This window comes from Electrophorus electricus, chromosome 21 (genome assembly GCF_041902795.1).
Source record: "Electrophorus electricus isolate QZ-2024a chromosome 21, ASM4190279v1, whole genome shotgun sequence".
In the NCBI taxonomy this organism is placed as follows: Eukaryota; Metazoa; Chordata; class Actinopteri; order Gymnotiformes; family Gymnotidae; genus Electrophorus; species Electrophorus electricus.
The window spans coordinates 125,001-145,000 of NC_137517.1; the positions used below are offsets into that span (position 1 = coordinate 125,001).

General features: G+C 44.6%; 1 protein-coding gene across 7 annotated transcripts in view; it reads left to right on the forward strand.

Annotated features, from left to right (window-relative positions):
* The window catches only part of plod3 (procollagen-lysine, 2-oxoglutarate 5-dioxygenase 3), a 132,520-nt gene that overhangs the window by 63,067 nt on the left and 49,453 nt on the right, over nucleotides 1–20,000 (forward strand). For all 7 annotated transcript variants that reach the window (XM_081703934.1, XM_081703936.1, XM_081703935.1 and 4 more), the window contains 14 exons: nucleotides 3,983–4,095; nucleotides 4,565–4,628; nucleotides 4,739–4,836; nucleotides 5,129–5,227; nucleotides 9,492–9,623; nucleotides 12,006–12,127; nucleotides 12,573–12,677; nucleotides 13,507–13,632; nucleotides 14,167–14,308; nucleotides 15,495–15,608; nucleotides 15,841–16,017; nucleotides 17,410–17,556; nucleotides 17,780–17,905; nucleotides 18,133–20,000. The exon at nucleotides 18,133–20,000 is cut by the window's right edge. In XM_081703934.1, the coding sequence (XP_081560060.1) occupies nucleotides 3,983–4,095; nucleotides 4,565–4,628; nucleotides 4,739–4,836; nucleotides 5,129–5,227; nucleotides 9,492–9,623; nucleotides 12,006–12,127; nucleotides 12,573–12,677; nucleotides 13,507–13,632; nucleotides 14,167–14,308; nucleotides 15,495–15,608; nucleotides 15,841–16,017; nucleotides 17,410–17,556; nucleotides 17,780–17,905; nucleotides 18,133–18,288 (1,721 nt within the window). In that variant the 3' untranslated portion in view covers nucleotides 18,289–20,000. The remainder of the gene's footprint in view (nucleotides 1–3,982; nucleotides 4,096–4,564; nucleotides 4,629–4,738; nucleotides 4,837–5,128; nucleotides 5,228–9,491; nucleotides 9,624–12,005; nucleotides 12,128–12,572; nucleotides 12,678–13,506; nucleotides 13,633–14,166; nucleotides 14,309–15,494; nucleotides 15,609–15,840; nucleotides 16,018–17,409; nucleotides 17,557–17,779; nucleotides 17,906–18,132) is intronic.

Here is a 20,000-nt window from a genome sequence, read left to right on the forward strand (position 1 = left end):
GTTTGAGTGTGTGTGTGTGTGTGTGTAGGATTCATTTGGGTTTGCGATGGTTTGAGTGTGTGTGTGTAGGGTTCATTTGGGTTTGCGATGGTTTGAGTGTGTGTGTGTGTGTGTGTAGGGTTCATTTGGGTTTGCGATGGTTTGAGTGTGTGTGTGTGTGTGTAGGATTCATTTGGGTTTGCGATGGTTTGAGTGTGTGTGTGTAGGGTTCATTTGGGTTTGCGATGGTTTGAGTGTGTGTGTGTGTGTGTAGGGTTCATTTGGGTTTGCGATGGTTTGAGTGTGTGTGTGTAGGGTTCATTTGGGTTTGCGATGGTTTGAGTGTGTGTGTGTGTGTGTAGGGTTCATTTGGGTTTGCGATGGTTTGAGTGTGTGTGTGTAGGGTTCATTTGGGTTTGCGATGGTTTGAGTGTGTGTGTGTGTGTGTAGGGTTCATTTGGGTTTGCGATGGTTTGAGTGTGTGTGTGTGTGTGTAGGGTTCATTTGGGTTTGCGATGGTTTGAGTGTGTGTGTGTGTGTAGGGTTCATTTGGGTTTGCGATGGTTTGAGTGTGTGTGTGTGTGTGTAGGGTTCATTTGGGTTTGCGATGGTTTGAGTGTGTGTGTGTGTGTGTAGGGTTCATTTGGGTTTGCGATGGTTTGAGTGTGTGTGTGTGTGTGTGTAGGGTTCATTTGGGTTTGCGATGGTTTGAGTGTGTGTGTGTGTGTGTAGGGTTCATTTGGGTTTGCGATGGTTTGAGTGTGTGTGTGTGTGTGTAGGGTTCATTTGGGTTTGCGATGGTTTGAGTGTGTGTGTGTGTGTGTAGGGTTCATTTGGGTTTGCGATGGTTTGAGTGTGTGTGTGTGTGTGTGTGTAGGGTTCATTTGGGTTTGCGATGGTTTGAGTGTGTGTGTAGGGTTCATTTGGGTTTGCGATGGTTTGAGTGTGTGTGTGTGTGTGTGTGTGTGTGTGTAGGGTTCATTTGGGTTTGCGATGGTTTGAGTGTGTGTGTGTGTGTGTGTAGGGTTCATTTGGGTTTGCGATGGTTTGAGTGTGTGTGTGTGTGTGTGTAGGGTTCATTTGGGTTTGCGATGGTTTGAGTGTGTGTGTGTGTGTGTAGGGTTCATTTGGGTTTGCGATGGTTTGAGTGTGTGTGTGTGTGTGTAGGGTTCATTTGGGTTTGCGATGGTTTGAGTGTGTGTGTGTGTGTGTGTAGGGTTCATTTGGGTTTGCGATGGTTTGAGTGTGTGTGTGTGTAGGGTTCATTTGGGTTTGCGATGGTTTGAGTGTGTGTGTGTGTAGGGTTCATTTGGGTTTGCGATGGTTTGAGTGTGTGTGTGTGTGTAGGGTTCATTTGGGTTTGCGATGGTTTGAGTGTGTGTGTGTGTGTGTGTGTGTAGGGTTCATTTGGGTTTGCGATGGTTTGAGTGTGTGTGTGTGTGTGTGTGTGTAGGGTTCATTTGGGTTTGCGATGGTTTGAGTGTGTGTGTGTGTGTGTGTGTAGGGTTCATTTGGGTTTGCGATGGTTTGAGTGTGTGTGTGTGTGTGTGTAGGGTTCATTTGGGTTTGCGATGGTTTGAGTGTGTGTGTGTAGGGTTCATTTGGGTTTGCGATGGTTTGAGTGTGTGTGTGTGTGTGTAGGGTTCATTTGGGTTTGCGATGGTTTGAATGTGTGTGTGTGTGTGTGTAGGGTTCATTTGGGTTTGCGATGGTTTGAATGTGTGTGTGTGTGTGTGTAGGGTTCATTTGGGTTTGCGATGGTTTGAGTGTGTGTGTGTGTGTGTAGGGTTCATTTGGGTTTGCGATGGTTTGAGTGTGTGTGTGTGTGTGTGTGTGTAGGGTTCATTTGGGTTTGCGATGGTTTGAGTGTGTGTGTGTGTGTGTGTGTAGGGTTCATTTGGGTTTGCGATGGTTTGAGTGTGTGTGTGTGTGTGTGTAGGGTTCATTTGGGTTTGCGATGGTTTGAGTGTGTGTGTGTGTAGGGTTCATTTGGGTTTGCGATGGTTTGAGTGTGTGTGTGTGTGTGTGTGTGTAGGGTTCATTTGGGTTTGCGATGGTTTGAGTGTGTGTGTGTGTGTGTGTGTAGGGTTCATTTGGGTTTGCGATGGTTTGAGTGTGTGTGTGTGTGTGTGTGTAGGGTTCATTTGGGTTTGCGATGGTTTGAGTGTGTGTGTGTGTAGGGTTCATTTGGGTTTGCGATGGTTTGAGTGTGTGTGTGTGTGTGTGTAGGGTTCATTTGGGTTTGCGATGGTTTGAGTGTGTGTGTGTGTGTGTGTGTAGGGTTCATTTGGGTTTGCGATGGTTTGAGTGTGTGTGTGTGTGTGTGTAGGGTTCATTTGGGTTTGCGATGGTTTGAGTGTGTGTGTGTGTAGGGTTCATTTGGGTTTGCGATGGTTTGAGTGTGTGTGTGTGTGTGTGTGTAGGGTTCATTTGGGTTTGCGATGGTTTGAGTGTGTGTGTGTGTGTGTGTAGGGTTCATTTGGGTTTGCGATGGTTTGAGTGTGTGTGTGTGTGTGTGTAGGGTTCATTTGGGTTTGCGATGGTTTGAGTGTGTGTGTGTGTGTGTGTGTGTGTAGGGTTCATTTGGGTTTGCGATGGTTTGAGTGTGTGTGTGTGTGTGTGTGTGTGTAGGGTTCATTTGGGTTTGCGATGGTTTGAGTGTGTGTGTGTGTGTGTGTGTGTAGGGTTCATTTGGGTTTGCGATGGTTTGAGTGTGTGTGTGTGTGTGTGTAGGGTTCATTTGGGTTTGCGATGGTTTGAGTGTGTGTGTGTGTGTGTGTAGGGTTCATTTGGGTTTGCGATGGTTTGAGTGTGTGTGTGTGTAGGGTTCATTTGGGTTTGCGATGGTTTGAGTGTGTGTGTGTGTAGGGTTCATTTGGGTTTGCGATGGTTTGAGTGTGTGTGTGTGTAGGGTTCATTTGGGTTTGCGATGGTTTGAGTGTGTGTGTGTGTAGGGTTCATTTGGGTTTGCGATGGTTTGAGTGTGTGTGTGTGTAGGGTTCATTTGGGTTTGCGATGGTTTGAGTGTGAGTGTGTGTAGGGTTCATTTGGGTTTGCGATGGTTTGAGTGTGTGTGTGTGTAGGGTTCATTTGGGTTTGCGATGGTTTGAGTGTGTGTGTGTAGGGTTCATTTGGGTTTGCGATGGTTTGAGTGTGTGTGTGTGTAGGGTTCATTTGGGTTTGCGATGGTTTGAGTGTGTGTGTGTGTGTAGGGTTCATTTGGGTTTGCGATGGTTTGAGTGTGTGTGTGTGTAGGGTTCATTTGGGTTTGCGATGGTTTGAGTGTGTGTGTGTGTGTGTAGGGTTTCTTTGGGTTTGCGATGGTTTGAGTGTGTGTGTGTGTGTAGGGTTCCTTTGGGTTTGCGATGGTTTGAGTGTGTGTGTGTGTGTGTAGGGTTCCTTTGGGTTTGCGATGGTTTGAGTGTGTGTGTGTGTGTAGGGTTCCTTTGGGTTTGCGATGGTTTGAGTGTGTGTGTGTGTGTGTGTGTAGGGTTCCTTTGGGTTTGCGATGGTTTGAGTGTGTGTGTGTGTGTGTAGGGTTCCTTTGGGTTTGCGATGGTTTGAGTGTGTGTGTGTGTGTAGGGTTCCTTTGGGTTTGCGATGGTTTGAGTGTGTGTGTGTGTGTAGGGTTCCTTTGGGTTTGCGATGGTTTGAGTGTGTGTGTGTGTGTGTGTAGGGTTCCTTTGGGTTTGCGATGGTTTGAGTGTGTGTGTGTGTGTGTGTGTAGGGTTCCTTTGGGTTTGCGATGGTTTGAGTGTGTGTGTGTGTGTGTGTGTGTGTGTGTCGGGTTCCTTTGGGTTTGTGGTCGTGTGTGTGTGTGTGTGTGAAGGATTCATTTGGGTTTGTGGTCGTGTGTGTGTTTGTGTGTGTGAAGGATTCATTTGGGTTTGTGATGGGGTGTGTGTGTGTGTAGGGTTCATTTGGGTTTGCAATGGTTTGAGTGGGTCTGTGTAGGGTTCATTTGGGTTTGTGTGTGTGTGTGTGTGTGTGTGTGTGTGTGTAGGGTTCATTGGGTTTGCTCCTGAGATCTTTGCTGTTGTGGAGCAATGGAACCACAGAGACCATGATGATGACCAGCTGTTCTACACACGCATCTACCTGGACCAGGAACAAAGGGTGTGTCTGTCTGTCTGTGTGTTTGTCTGTGCCTGTGTCTGTCTGTGTGTCTGTCTTTCACCTGAAAGACATTTTTCCTTTTCCTGTTTCTCTTTCTCCCAATTCAATTGATTGTGTTTTCAGAAAATTACTGTAAAGCCTGTTAGTAGCTGCAGTAATATCAAAAATTACGACTGCAACAAAAACCCACACCGTCTCCAATACTACTATTTTAATAATAATAATAATAATAAAACATAGAGGCAACAGTAGTAGTGGCAGCTAACAAACCATTAACACATTAATAAGCTGTTACTAACCCTTTAACACATTAATAAGCTGTTACTAACCCTAACCCATTAACAAGCTATTACTAACCCTAACCCATTAACACATCAATAAGCTGTTACTAACCCTTTAACACATTAATAAGCTGTTACTAACCCTTGTTTCTCATTGTTTTCTCTCTCTCTCTCTCTCTCTCTCTCAGACTAAGTTCAACATGACACTGGATCATAAATCACGGATTTTCCAGAATCTTAATGGCGCCATTGGTAAGAACACATATGAACGTGGGTGTGTGTATACACACACTTTGCATTGTCCTTTTTCAATTTTAGATGTCATGTGTGTTAAGGAACATGTGTGTTCTTTAAACTTTTAGAGGAAGTGGTTCTGAAGTTTGAGAAATCTCGAGTCAGAGCTCGCAATGTTGCTTACGATACACTTCCAGTTGTTATCCATGGCAATGGACCTACCAAGGTAAATCACCCCTCTGCCTCACTGCCTCTCTCCACCCCTCTGCCTCACTGCCCCTCCCGCTCTCTTAATGTCAGATGAGCATTAGGCTGGTACAGTAGCCTGACCCTGACCCTAGCCTAGAGATTATTAGATTTATCAGATACTGCCCCAAAACAAACCAGTCACAGTCCATGGAGAGGCCATTTGTGACACAATTCATCAGTCCCACCCTTGTCTGGTCTTGCTTTATTGTTGAATGTCTTTATTGTGTGTGTGTGTGTGTGTGTGTGTGTGTGTGTGCGCGTGTCTCTAGCTCCAGCTGAATTACCTGGGCAACTATGTTCCAACAGCGTGGACATATGAAAGAGGATGTGGCATCTGTGATGATCTGCTATATCTTAACGATATCCCAGTTAGTGTTTTAATTTTAATTATTCCTATCTGTGGTTTCCTGTCATTCTGTCACCCCTTTAGTATTTAGGGATACTCTTGTACTTCTTACATTGCTTAATTTTTCAATTAGAAAATCATTTGTATAACATTTTGGGTATACAGTCCTGTTCAAAAGACAGTACTCCCTCTTATTGTGGAACACGAATAACAGGTGTTGGCAGTGATCTCTAACCTTTCTGTGGTATGTAGAGGGGACGTGTCGCTAACGTTACTGTGGTATGTAGAGGGGACGTATCTAAAGTTACTGTGGTATGTAGAGGGGACGTGTCTCTAACCTTACTGTGGTATGTAGAGGGGACGTGTCGCTAATGTTACTGTGGTATGTAGAGGGGACGTGTCGCTAACGTTACTGTGGTATGTAGAGGGGACGTGTCGCTAACGTTACTGTGGTATGTAGAGGGGACATGTCGCTAACGTTACTGTGGTATGTAGAGGGGACGTGTCTCTAGCCTTTCTGTGGTATGTAGAGGGGACATGTCGCTAACGTTACTGTGGTATGTAGAGGGGACGTGTCTCTAGCCTTTCTGTGGTATGTAGAGGGGACGTGTCTCTAGCCTTTCTGTGGTATGTAGAGGGGACGTGTCGCTAACGTTACTGTGGTGTGTAGAGGGGACGTGTCTAACGTTACTGTGGTGTGTAGAGGGGACGTGTCTAACGTTACTGTGGTATGTAGAGGGGACGTGTCTAACGTTACTGTGGTATGTAGACGGGACGTGTCGCTAACGTTACTGTGGTATGTAGAGGGGACGTGTCTAACGTTACTGTGGTGTGTAGAGGGGACGTGTCTAACGTTACTGTGGTATGTAGACGGGACGTGTCGCTAACGTTACTGTGGTGTGTAGAGGGGACGTGTCGCTAACGTTACTGTGGTATGTAGAGGGGACGTGTCTCTAACCTTTCTGTGGTATGTAGAGGGGACGTGTCGCTAACGTTACTGTGGTATGTAGAGGGGACGTGTCGCTAACGTTACTGTGGTATGTAGAGGGGACGTGTCGCTAACGTTACTGTGGTATGTAGAGGGGACGTGTCGCTAACGTTACTGTGGTATGTAGAGGGGACGTGTCGCTAACGTTACTGTGGTATGTAGAGGGGACGTGTCGCTAACGTTACTGTGGTATGTAGAGGGGACGTGTCGCTAACGTTACTGTGGTATGTAGAGGGGACGTGTCGCTAACGTTACTGTGGTATGTAGAGGGGACGTGTCGCTAACGTTACTGTGGTATGTAGAGGGGACGTGTCGCTAACGTTACTGTGGTATGTAGAGGGGACGTGTCGCTAACGTTACTGTAGTATGTAGAGGGGACGTGTCGCTAACCTTTCTGTGGTATGTAGAGGGGACGTGTCGCTAACGTTACTGTGGTATGTAGAGGGGATGTGTCTAATGTTACTGTGGTATGTAGAGGGGACGTGTCGCTAACCTTTCTGTGGTATGTAGAGGGGACGTGTAACCTTTCTGTGGTATGTAGAGGGGACGTGTCGCTAACGTTACTGTGGTATGTAGAGGGGACGTGTCGCTAACGTTACTGTGGTATGTAGAGGGGACGTGTCGCTAACGTTACTGTGGTATGTAGAGGGGACGTGTCGCTAACGTTACTGTGGTATGTAGAGGGGACGTGTCGCTAACGTTACTGTGGTATGTAGAGGGGACGTGTCGCTAACGTTACTGTGGTATGTAGAGGGGACGTGTCGCTAACGTTACTGTGGTATGTAGAGGGGACGTGTCTAATGTTACTGTGGTATGTAGAGGGGACGTGTCGCTAACCTTTCTGTGGTATGTAGAGGGGACGTGTAACCTTTCTGTGGTATGTAGAGGGGACGTGTCGCTAACGTTACTGTGGTATGTAGAGGGGACGTGTCGCTAACGTTACTGTGGTATGTAGAGGGGACGTGTCGCTAACGTTACTGTGGTATGTAGAGGGGACATGTCGCTAACGTTACTGTGGTATGTAGAGGGGACATGTCGCTAACGTTACTGTGGTATGTAGAGGGGACATGTCGCTAACGTTACTGTGGTATGTAGAGGGGACGTGTCGCTAACGTTACTGTAGTATGTAGAGGGGACGTGTCGCTAACCTTTCTGTGGTATGTAGAGGGGACGTGTCGCTAACGTTACTGTGGTATGTAGAGGGGATGTGTCTAATGTTACTGTGGTATGTAGAGGGGACGTGTCGCTAACCTTTCTGTGGTATGTAGAGGGGACGTGTAACCTTTCTGTGGTATGTAGAGGGGACGTGTCGCTAACGTTACTGTGGTATGTAGAGGGGACGTGTCGCTAACGTTACTGTGGTATGTAGAGGGGACGTGTCGCTAACGTTACTGTGGTATGTAGAGGGGACGTGTCTCTAGCCTTTCTGTGGTATGTAGAGGGGACGTGTCGCTAACGTTACTGTGGTATGTAGAGGGGACGTGTCTAACGTTACTGTGGTGTGTAGAGGGGACGTGTCTAACGTTACTGTGGTATGTAGACGGGACGTGTCGCTAACGTTACTGTGGTGTGTAGAGGGGACGTGTTGCTAACGTTACTGTGGTATGTAGAGGGGACGTGTCGCTAACGTTACTGTGGTATGTAGAGGGGACGTGTCGCTAACGTTACTGTGGTATGTAGAGGGGACGTGTCGCTAACGTTACTGTGGTATGTAGAGGGGACGTGTCGCTAACCTTTCTGTGGTATGTAGAGGGGACGTGTCGCTAACGTTACTGTGGTATGTAGAGGGGACGTGTCTAATGTTACTGTGGTATGTAGAGGGGACGTGTCGCTAACCTTTCTGTGGTATGTAGAGGGGACGTGTAACCTTTCTGTGGTATGTAGAGGGGACGCGTCTAACGTTACTGTGGTATGTAGAGGGGACGCGTCTAACGTTACTGTGGTATGTAGAGGGGACGCGTCTAACGTTACTGTGGTATGTAGAGGGGACGCGTCTAACGTTACTGTGGTATGTAGAGGGGACGCGTCTAACGTTACTGTGGTATGTAGAGGGGACGTGTCTCTAACCTTTCTGTGGTATGTAGAGGGGACGTGTCGCTAACGTTACTGTGGTATGTAGAGGGGACGTGTCTAACGTTACTGTGGTATGTAGAGGGGACGTGTCTAACGTTACTGTGGTGTGTAGAGGGGACGTATCTAACGTTACTGTGGTATGTAGAGGGGACGCGTCTAACGTTACTGTGGTATGTAGAGGGGACGTGTGTCTAACGTTACTGTGGTATGTAGAGGGGACGCGTCTAACGTTACTGTGGTATGTAGAGGGGACGCGTCTAACGTTACTGTGGTATGTAGAGGGGACGCGTCTAACGTTACTGTGGTATGTAGAGGGGACGCGTCTAACGTTACTGTGGTATGTAGAGGGGACGCGTCTAACGTTACTGTGGTATGTAGAGGGGACGCGTCTAACGTTACTGTGGTATGTAGAGGGGACGTGTCTCTAACCTTTCTGTGGTATGTAGAGGGGACGTGTCGCTAACGTTACTGTGGTATGTAGAGGGGACGTGGCTAACGTTACTGTGGTATGTAGAGGGGACGTGTCTCTAACCTTTCTGTGGTATGTAGAGGGGACGTGTCGCTAACGTTACTGTGGTATGTAGAGGGGACGTGTCTCTAACCTTTCTGTGGTATGTAGACAGGACGTGTCGCTAACGTTACTGTGGTATGTAGAGGGGACGTGTCGCTAACGTTACTGTGGTATGTAGAGGGGACGTGTCTAACGTTACTGTGGTATGTAGACCGGACGTGTCTAATGTTAATGTAGTATGTAGAGGGGACGTGTCTCTAATGTTAATGTAGTATGTAGAGGGGACGTGTCTCTAATGTTACTGTAGTATGTAGAGGGGTCTTGTCTCTAATGTTAATGTAGTATGTAGAGGGGACGTGCGTCTAACGTTAATGTAGAATGTAGAGGGGGCGTGCGTCTAACGTTAATGTAGTATGTAGAGGGGACGTGTCTCTAACGTTAATGTAGAATGTAGAGGGGTCTTGTCTCTAATGTTAATGTAGTATGTAGAGGGGACGTGCGTCTAACGTTAATGTAGTATGTAGAGGGGACGTGTCTCTAATGTTAATGTAGAATGTAGAGGGGTCTTGTCTCTAACGTTAATGTAGTATGTAGAGGGGACGTGCGTCTAACGTTAATGTAGAATTAGAGGGGACGTGCGTCTAATGTTCATGTAGTATGTAGAGGGGACGTGTGTCTAACATTTAATGTAGAATGTCTCTACTGTTGCTGTAGGATGAAGAGATGCCCCTGGTGCACATTGCTGTGTTCATCGAACAGCCAACACCCTTCCTGGAGGAGTTTCTGGAGAGACTGACAACACTGAATTACCCACACACTCGTTTAAGGCTCTTCATCCACAACAATGTACATGCATGAATTCACACATGCTTTACACAACAACGTACATGTGGTTCACACACATTTTACACAACAATTTGACTACTCTATGTACATTTATGATACAGTAATGTTCATTGGTGGCGTTTACCACTACGCAAACCATACAATTCCATAGCAGCCACAGATCAGGGTGCCCCCTGCTGGACACAAATGGTTAGCTGAAAGAAACAAAAGATGACTAAATGCTTTTTTTTTTTTCATGGTTCAGCACTAATGAGATACTGAAACACACTAGCTAGCTAATCAGGACTGTTGAACACAACCATGAAACGTTCGTATCCCGTACGTACTCCAGCCAAATTCTGTGCAGTACTCTCAAACTCAACCAGATTAAAAGAGATACATGACAAACACAAACACATATTCATTGTAGCAGCTCAACACTCACAGTCAGCGTGGCATGCACTGTATATATCTACACACACACGGTCAGCATGGCATGCACTGTATATATCTACACACACACACACACACACACACACACACACACACACACACACGGTCAGTGTGGCATGCACTGTATATATCTACACACACACGGTCAGCATGGCATGCACTGTATATAGCTACACACACACACACACACACCCACACGGTCAGTGTGGCATGCACTGTATATATCTACACACACACACACAGTCAGCATGGCATGCACTGTATATAGCTACACACACACACACACACACACACACGATCAGCGTGGCATGCACTGTATATATCTACACACACACGGTCAGCATGGCATGCACTGTATATAGCTACACACACACACACACACACACACACACACACACGGTCAGCGTGGCATGCACTGTATATATCTACACACACACGGTCAGCATGGCATGCACTGTATATAGCTACACACACACACACACACACACACATGGTCAGTGTGGCATGCACTGTATATATCTACACACACACACACACACACACACACACAGTCAGTGTGGCATGCACTGTTTATATCTACACACACACGGTCAGTGTGGCATGCACTGTATGTATCTACACACACACACGGTCAGCGTGGTGTATACATCTGCAATTAAACATGGTCAAATCAACAAACACTTGGTAACTAGCCAGCAGAAACCCATTAGGTTTAATCACCTCACCATGTCACTGTTACTAGACAAAGTGTTACAGCTACTGAATCATAAACCCAAAACATCTTTCTGCAGTTCAGTTCTCTCTGCTGAAGCTAAACCACTTTCTGTGGATGTGGCTGAAGTTGAATCCTCTTGTTTAACAAGATGTCAACTTACTGGACAGCAAGTACGACAGCGTCTGTAGGGTTAGGGTTAAACTAACCAAGCGTCTGTAGGGTTAGTTTATGTCTTATTGTGAGCAGGTTTCCTAAATGCTATTTTAGAAATGGTTCTCATATGGGACTCGAGTGATTAACCGGGATCAGTGATTATACCAAGTTTAAGTTCAAGTTCGGTTTATTTGTCACATACATAATCATACACAGTATATCTCGCAGTGAAATGGTTTGAGAGTGCTCTGTCCAAACTGAGGAAAAAACAAAACAAAACGGGTGTATAGAGAAATGTATGCGTGTGTATATGTATGTACACAATGTACAGTTCCATCTTACAATTGAACATCTTTACAGTTACATGTTACATGGTGGTGGTGGTCCGCACAGTTGATCAGTTTCCCTGATTCAGGGCCCGAATGGCCTGTGGGAAGAAGCTCCTCTTCAGTCTCTCTGTCTTAGTCTTCAGGGAGCGAAAGCGCTTCCCTGACCTCAACAGAGAGAAAAGCCTATTGTTGGGATGGGTGGCGTCCTTCATTACCAAGGTCCTAAATAAAGCTTTAGAGTTTACAGATCATCTAGTGCTGGCTGTCTGTCTGTCGAGGTCTCTCTGTCTACACACACACAAAGTCAGGGTAAAGTCAGGGCCATCACATCTAGCAGACCTATTACCCCACATTCGTACTGCTTGCTTACCGGTTTACAGGAAGGATGTCTTTTGTATCTTTTTTATATTCCATTTTGTGTGCCTGAATCTGGTTGAACCGATGAGTCATCACTCCTACTCTCACACACTCGTGCACACACTCCCACAATCACTCCTATACATACACACACTCATACCCATATACGCTTGTACACAATCACTCCTACACAAACATACATGCATACTCATACACTTCTACACAAACATACACACATACACAATCACTCCTATACATACACACACTCATGCACAGTCACTCCTGCACAAACACACTCATGCACACTCAGGAGGCTGTATATTAACTATTAATCCTGAGAATGTTATATTCTACTCGTGTGTATGTGTGTGTGTGTGTGTGTGTGAGAGAGATTAGGTGGTGTATCATGAGAAGCACATTGAGTTGTTTTGGAGTCGGCATCGTTCTTTGTTCTTAGATGCTCGTATTGTTGGACCTGAGGAAAACCTCCGGCATGACCGGGCCAGAACCATGGCTGTGTAAGTGTACACACCACAAACACACACACACACTCCCCCACACACCTACATAGCCCCAGCCTTAACCCTAGGCCTATATGTGTACGAGTCAGCTGTCGTTAAAGTTTTAGCAATCAATTAGCAAGTTTTTGTATTTTATATTTTTCTATTGTTGAAGTAAGTTTAGATTTTTCTAGTGTGAAATATAGAAAAGGGCTATTTGGATTTTTTTTTTTAAAGAAAACTTAACTTAATTTCCAAAAGTTCTGGAATTAGAATGTGTCCAAATCCTGATGATATGGATGTATAATATCTATAATGTATACTGCCTACAGTGAGACACACGTATTCCACTTTCATAGATTGTGTTTGTGTGTGTGTGTGTGTGTGCGCGTGCGTGTGTGCGCGTGCGTGTGTGCGCGTGCGTGTGTGCGCGTGCGTGTGTGCGCGTGCGTGTGTGTGTTAGAGAGGCGTGTAAGAGCAGCATCACCTGTGATTACTACTTCAGCATTGATTCTGATGTGGCTTTGACCAACCCTGACATACTGCGGATCCTTATAGAAGAAAACAAGTAACACACACGCGCGCACACACACACACATACTTTCTCAAACCCTTACATAAGCACACTCTGGCACATTCCATGCATACACCTGCACACACACAAATAGACACACACACACTGTTGAGTAGAAGACAGCTTCTGTTTCTGTAGAGAATACAGAGAAAATCAGAGAGTTGTTAACAAGTCAGAGATTCTATCCAAACAGAGTGGTGATCATTTTTATTTTGTATGATAATCAGTCTCTCCTGCACGTATGACTAGCAGTTGGTTGCTTACCCCAGCGTATCTGAAGTGGGTAGCTATCAGACTAGATCCACAGGGTTGGGGTTTAAGATAGACCAGGGTTAACCCTGGACTAGATCCACAGGGTTGGGGTTTGATAGACCAAGGTTAACCCTAGACTAGCTCCACAGGGTTATATTTACATTTACAGCATTTAGCAGACGCTCTTATCCACAGCGACTTACAAAAGTGCTTTTTAATTTCCTCACAGAATACATCCCAGTACAGTACAGCAGGTTAGAGTCCAAAATGCCAGTGAACTAGAATACTGTAGAAATACAGGGATCATTGCTGATGCCTAGAAGTACAAAATTCATAAGGTCTGTCTGAAACAATGATGAGTGCAAATAACACTGAGTACTAGAGTTTGTTAGTCAACATCAGTGTAATAAGCAACATCCTACAATAAGTAGTAGTTTAATTAGTCAATCTAGAAGTAGGGTTAGACTTAGCAAACTCTGGTGTGGATAATGGGGGGGGGGCACACCCTGGTGTGCATTTTCTGACTGCCTCTTTCTGTCTTTTCCTCTGTCTGTCTGTCGCTCATTCTCAGGTCAGTGATTGCCCCAATGTTGTCTCGACATGGGAAGCTCTGGTCTAATTTCTGGGGTGCTCTGAGTCCTGAAGGGTTCTACTCCCGTTCTGAGGATTACATTGACATTGTGCAAGCCAAACGAGTGTAAGGCCACTCTTCATGCTGTGTGTGGCAGGGAGTGTACGTGTGGCTATGAGTATAGGCGTGAGTAGTGGTAGCTCAGTGGTGAAGGTACTTGACTAGTAATCAGAAGGTTGCTGGTTCAAGCCCCACCACTACAAAGTTGCCACTGCTGGCTCCCTGAACAAGACCCTTAACCCTCAGTTACTCAAGTTGTACACAGTCATAATTTTAAGTTGCTTTGGATAAAATTAAATGTAAATGCGTATGTGTGTCTGTGTGGGTCAGGAGGTCGGTGTTTGTGAATGAATCTGTCTACATTTATGTCTTGTGTTGAAATGTGTTGTTCTGTTCAAAATTAATTAAAAGTCTGCTAGAGGCTCTCACTGCACCCTAATCCCTAACTCACTGTTAGGAGTTAGGAATTCTAAGTTAGGAGTTAGGAATTCAGATAAATAATACATTTAATTAATGCATTAACAAATAAATAATGGGTTCTAAGCCCACAGGGGCCTGTGGAATGTGCCCTGTGTAACTCTGGTCTACCTGTCTGTCCAGGGGCCTGTGGAATGTGCCCTATGTAACTCAGGTGTACCTGATTCGTGGTGACATCCTGCGTACACGACTGGCCCACATCTCCCTCTATGAGCAGGAGGAGATAGACCCTGACATGGTCTTCTGCAGAGCAGTCCGAGACCAGGTGTTTGTCTGCGTGTGCACATATGTATCCGCGCGTTTGCCTCTCAGTGCTGGGGTCTCAGGTTTGAGTCCCTATCTAGGTAGCTATCATGATAAATTGTCTCGTGATATAAAAGCTGTGTGTGTTTTAATTGTAAAGTGACCTTGGGCTCCTTGAAAGGTGCTACATAAATACAACTGCATTCATTCGTATCGGAATATGAAGTGAGCTGAGGCAGGATCCATATGTGGTAATGTTTGTTTAAGGCACATCAGCCTCATTATCTTTATACAGTCCAGACTCAGATAATCGTTAGACAAAGATGTGTAGACAGAACACAGCCAAACACAGAGGGCCAAAGTGACTGATATGGATTTGAAAAGTCAGAATAAATGAATGTGAAGTGTAAGCTAGGTAAAAAGTCACTTGCAACCAAAAGTTGCATTGTAATAAATTTGTTACAGCATGTAGACTATGATGCAAACAAAAATACAAGGTACCCTCCCCAAACTTCCTGTCTTGGTGCAGTTCCATATGAAGACCTGAAAGATATTACTGATGTAGTGACATTTCAAATCAGGAAAAACTATCCATAAAAGACCTCTGGAGTGTATATAGCTAAAAAAGAGTTTAAAAAGTGTTTGGGCAACATGTCATGTGAATCCATCCTGTATTTTAATTCGTTATAAATGTATTTATAATGTGGTTTACCGAATGAATGAATGAATGATTGAAGTAATTAATTAATTAAGTTTTTTATATTTATATATATATATATATATATATATATATATATATATATATATATATATATTACACTGCTTTATAATGCCTGTCATAAGCCTGTATAATTAAGCAGTTATAGCTACATGCATAAGCTCTTATAGCACAAGCAAGCATTTCATGGTGACATTTACATTTACGGCATTTAGCAGATGCTCTTATCCAGAGCAACTTACAACAGTGCTTTTTCATTTCCTCATAGAATACATCCTAGTACAGTACAGCAAGTTAGTCCAACATACCAATGAACTAGAACACTGTAGAATACAGGGATCACTGTAGAGCTCAGTAACAATAACCAAGTAACCCACACCAGTGTTCACACAAGTCTTAATGCTAACCCTAACCTGGCCGTACACACACATTTTCCTACCTAGCTGTGATTACTCACTAGAGTTTGAGTAGATCTGCCTTTGTTTTGTAGGGTGTGTTCATGTTTGTGTCTAACAGAGATGAGTTTGGCCGGTTGATCTCAACCAAGAACTACAACATCAGCAGACTCTACCCTGACATTTGGCAAATATTCGATAACCCCATGGTAAGGACTATACTTCTGAATTTTCACTCTCTGTGTCTCAAACACATACAAGCATATTCACATATGCACAGACACACACACACACTTTCACAGAGATACACACCCACATACACAAACACGTGCACAGATACGAACACTCATGCACTTTCACATATACACAGACAATAATGGGAATTGTATTATTTATTTTATTTAAATTAGCATTAAAGAGTGTGTGTGTGTGTGTGTGTAGGACTGGAGAGAGAAGTATGTCCATGAGAACTACTCTCAGATCTTTGAGGAGGGGGAGACTGTGGTGGAACAGCCCTGTCCCGACGTTTACTGGTTTCCCATCTTTTCTGAACGGATGTGTGATGAGCTGGTGCACACGATGGAGGACTTTGGCATGTGGTCTTCAGGGAGACATAATGTAACTGTATATATACGTCACTATACCGCTACACACAGTCCTACAGATGCCGCTGCACATCGAGAGTTCAGCTCATTGTACAAGTGATGTACACTATATTGCCAAAAGTATTCACTCATCTGCCTTCACACACGTATGAGTTTGAGTGGCATCCCAATTCTAACCCATAGCGTTTAATATGATGTTGGCCTACCCTTTGCAGCTATAACAGCTTCAACTCTTCCTGGAAGGCTTCCAACAAGGTTTAGGAGTGTGTTTATGGGAATTTTTGACCTTTCTTCCAGAAGCACATTTGTGAGGTCAGACACTGATGTGAAGGCCTGGCTCACAGTCTCCGTTCTAATTCATCCCAAAGGTGTTCTATCGAGTTGAGGTCAGGACTCTGTGTAGGCCAGTCAAGTTCTTCCACACCAAACTTGCTCATCCTTGTCTTTATGGACCTTGCTTTGTGCACTCGTTTACAGTCATGTGGGAACAGGAAGGGGACATCCCCAAACTGTTCCCACAAAGTTGGGAGCATGAAATTGTCCAAAATCTCTTGGTATGCTGAAGCATTAACAGTTCCTTTCACTCGTGTTAAGGGGCTGAGCCCAACTCCTGAAAAACAACCCCACAACATAATCCCCCCTCCACCACTTTACACTTGGCACAATGCAGCCACACAAGTACCGTTCTCCTGGCAACCGCCAAACCCAGACTCGTCCATCGGATTGCCAGACAGAGAAACGTGATTCGTCATTCCAGAGAACACGTCTCTTCTGCTCTAGAGTCCAGTGGCAGCCACTGTTTTGCATTGTGCTTGGTGATGTAAGGCTTGGATGCAGCTGCTCAGCCATGGAAACCCATCCCACGAAGCTCTCTTCGCGCTGTTCCTGAGCTAATCTGAAGACCACATGAAGTTTGGATGTTTGCAGGAATTGACTCAGCAGAAAATCAGCGACCTCCGCACACTGCTCCTCAGCATCCGCTGACCCCACTCTCTCATTTTACGTGGCCGAGTTGCTGTCAATCCCAATCACTTCTGATTTGTTATAATACCATTGACAGTTGACTGGAATATTTAGTAGCGAGGAAATTTCAAGACTGGACTTGCACATGTCCACAGGTTGCACAGGTGGTATCCTATCACGCTGGAATTTACTGAGCTCCTGAGAGCGACTCATTCTTTCACAAATGTTTGTAGAAGCAGTCTGCATGTCTAGGTGCTTGGTTTTATACACCTGTGCCCATGGAAGTGATTGAAATACCTGAATTCAATTATTTGGATGGGTGAGTGAATACTTTTGGCAATATAGTGTACCTGTTGACCTCAGGCTCCATGATCTGCTGTAGGGGTATTAGATCTGCTGTTGGCATATTATATATTCTTATATATCATCTGTCTCTCTACAGGATGACAGACTAGCTGGTGGTTATGAGAATGTTCCGACAGTCGATATTCATATGAACCAGATTCAATATGAGGAAGAATGGCTGAAATTCCTAAAAGACTACATAGTTCCTGTGACGGAAAAACTCTACCCAGGGTACTACCCAAAGGTATTAGAGACACACCCGTAAACACTCTCACTCTGATAGAAAATAGGTCACTCAGTTAACCTGTATACACAGTGAGACTGTATACAGTGAGGGTCTGTATACACAGTAAGACTATCAACTGTATCGGAGCAGTGCTGTATGTGTTACAGATGAATGCGGTGATGAAGCGTGTGTGTTTGTATTACAGGTGAAGGCAGTAATGAAATGTGTGTTTGTATTACAGGCGAAGGCGGTGATGAACTTTGTGGTTCGTTATCGGCCCGATGAACAACCTTCCCTTCGGCCACATCACGATTCCTCAACCTTCACCATCAACATTGCTCTGAACAGCAAGGGAAAAGACTACCAGGTAAACATACACACAGGCATGAGCCACACACAGTGCGTGTTTGTGTCTGCATGTCTGTCTGTTTTCATGGTCTTTTCCATCGCTGTGCTTCACACACCCACAATACACCTATTTCTACAGGGCTCATTATGAACAAACATAAATTTTATGTTCATGTGTATATTTTGGCTTTATTAGCAAACTTGACACAGTGTGTGTGTGTGTGTGCGCGTGTGCGTGTGTAACAGGGTGGGGGCTGCCGTTTTCTGCGTTATGACTGTAAAATCGAAGCTCCCAGGAAAGGATGGTCCTTGATGCACCCTGGACGTCTGACCCACTACCACGAAGGCCTGCCCACCACAGAGGGCACACGCTACATCATGGTGTCATTTGTAGACCCCTAGCACTCCTCTGTGTGTGTGAGTGTGAGTGAGAGAATAATTTGTAATTTAACAAGCAGTTGTCATTGTGTACTTTCGAATGTTGAGGCAGTAGTTTTACCATGTTTTTCTCCATTAACGTGCCTCACCCCCTGCCCCTAGCAAAAGCAATAGTTTTCGAACTTTCTTTTGTGATCAACCTCTTATTTGTTGTTTTCGTGTGTTTTTGTTTTGTTTGCTTTTTGCTTGTTTTTTGGAGCAAATTTCTTTGTCTGGGACAGATTTTAGACAGATGAACAATCATTTAAAGCCTCGTCTGAAAATACACCAACATGTGTCAGTCGTTCTGGAAATGCATTTTCTCCTCCCGGCTTTGTACAAATTGCTTTAAATTATTGTTTTATTTACATAATAAAAATGAAGTGAAACAAGCCTTTCTTTACATCTGACCCTCAGACCTGAACACCCAACCTAGCTAATGTTAATATTTATATTGTCTATATAAATTGTCTATATATATTGTCTATACTCAGAACAGTGCCCCGATACAGCACACAGCACCTGTACTCAGAACAGTGCCCTAATCCACACATGGCACCTGTATTCAGTGCCCACACACATTAGTCTAATCCAAATAGGAAACCTTTTAGTTTTTAAATCGGCACATAATTTGTGAGAGATCATATTCATGTATTATAACATCCAACTTCTATTTTGTTTTATTTTGTATTACTCTACATCAAAATAATGAACATGCCTTAGTCTATATCATTGTGATACATGTCTGGATAAATAGAAACTTTTTTATTTAACAGTAACTATTGTTACTACGGTAGTTTTCTGGTAAGTGTGTGGACTAGTGCATTCTGACCCAGAGGACACCTGCTTAATCCCACAGTTAGATTTTCAGTATCATGGAGGGTTAGGATTTGTTCATTTTGGGCATATGAAGTGATATTACACAGTCATGAATTCCAGAATCAGAAGGTTGCCAGTTCAAATCCCACCACTGCCAGGTTTCCACTGATGGACCCCTGAGCAAGACCCTTAACCCTCAATTACTCAAAGTTGTGTTCAGTCATAACTGTAAGTGGCTTTGGATAAAAGTGTCACATAAATGATGTAAATTCCAGGGGGTGTTAAAGCATGTGTTGTCTTGCTAGTAATTGAGAAATTGTGTGTGTACACTAATGTGAGCTCTGAGTATGGGTGTTAGTGTGGGTGTTTGTTCTGTTCTGGTCTGATGGTCTGAGTACTGATGAAGGATTATACACCATCTAGTGGCCTTAAAGTGAACTACAGCCTGTGATGTAGGTGGAGTCACTGATTCCCAGTGCAGGATTGGTTTGGACAGACATATGCAGATGTTACAGATCAACATTGTTTGCACCTCAGAGCAGGTGCTCGGTGTCCGGTTTCATGTGTATGGTTTCACTGCACTACAAAGCAACATCCACATAAAATGGCCCATTCAGTGCTTTTAACAGCCTGTAATTGCACAGCTCACACAGGTCACACTGCCCCAGAACTGCAAGTCTTTTCTCACCACTGAGCTCCATTGTTTAGAAGTTAGTGCATTTTTATTGTAATTTGGCTCCAGTGGGAAGTGCAGAGCCCACCTACCTCTTACCCACGGGTATCAGATGAAGGTCCAGCCGTGATGTCTGGAACGGATCCACACAGCGGTCAGTGGACCTGCACATTCAGGTTTATGGACGTTAGTTTTCACAGTCTGC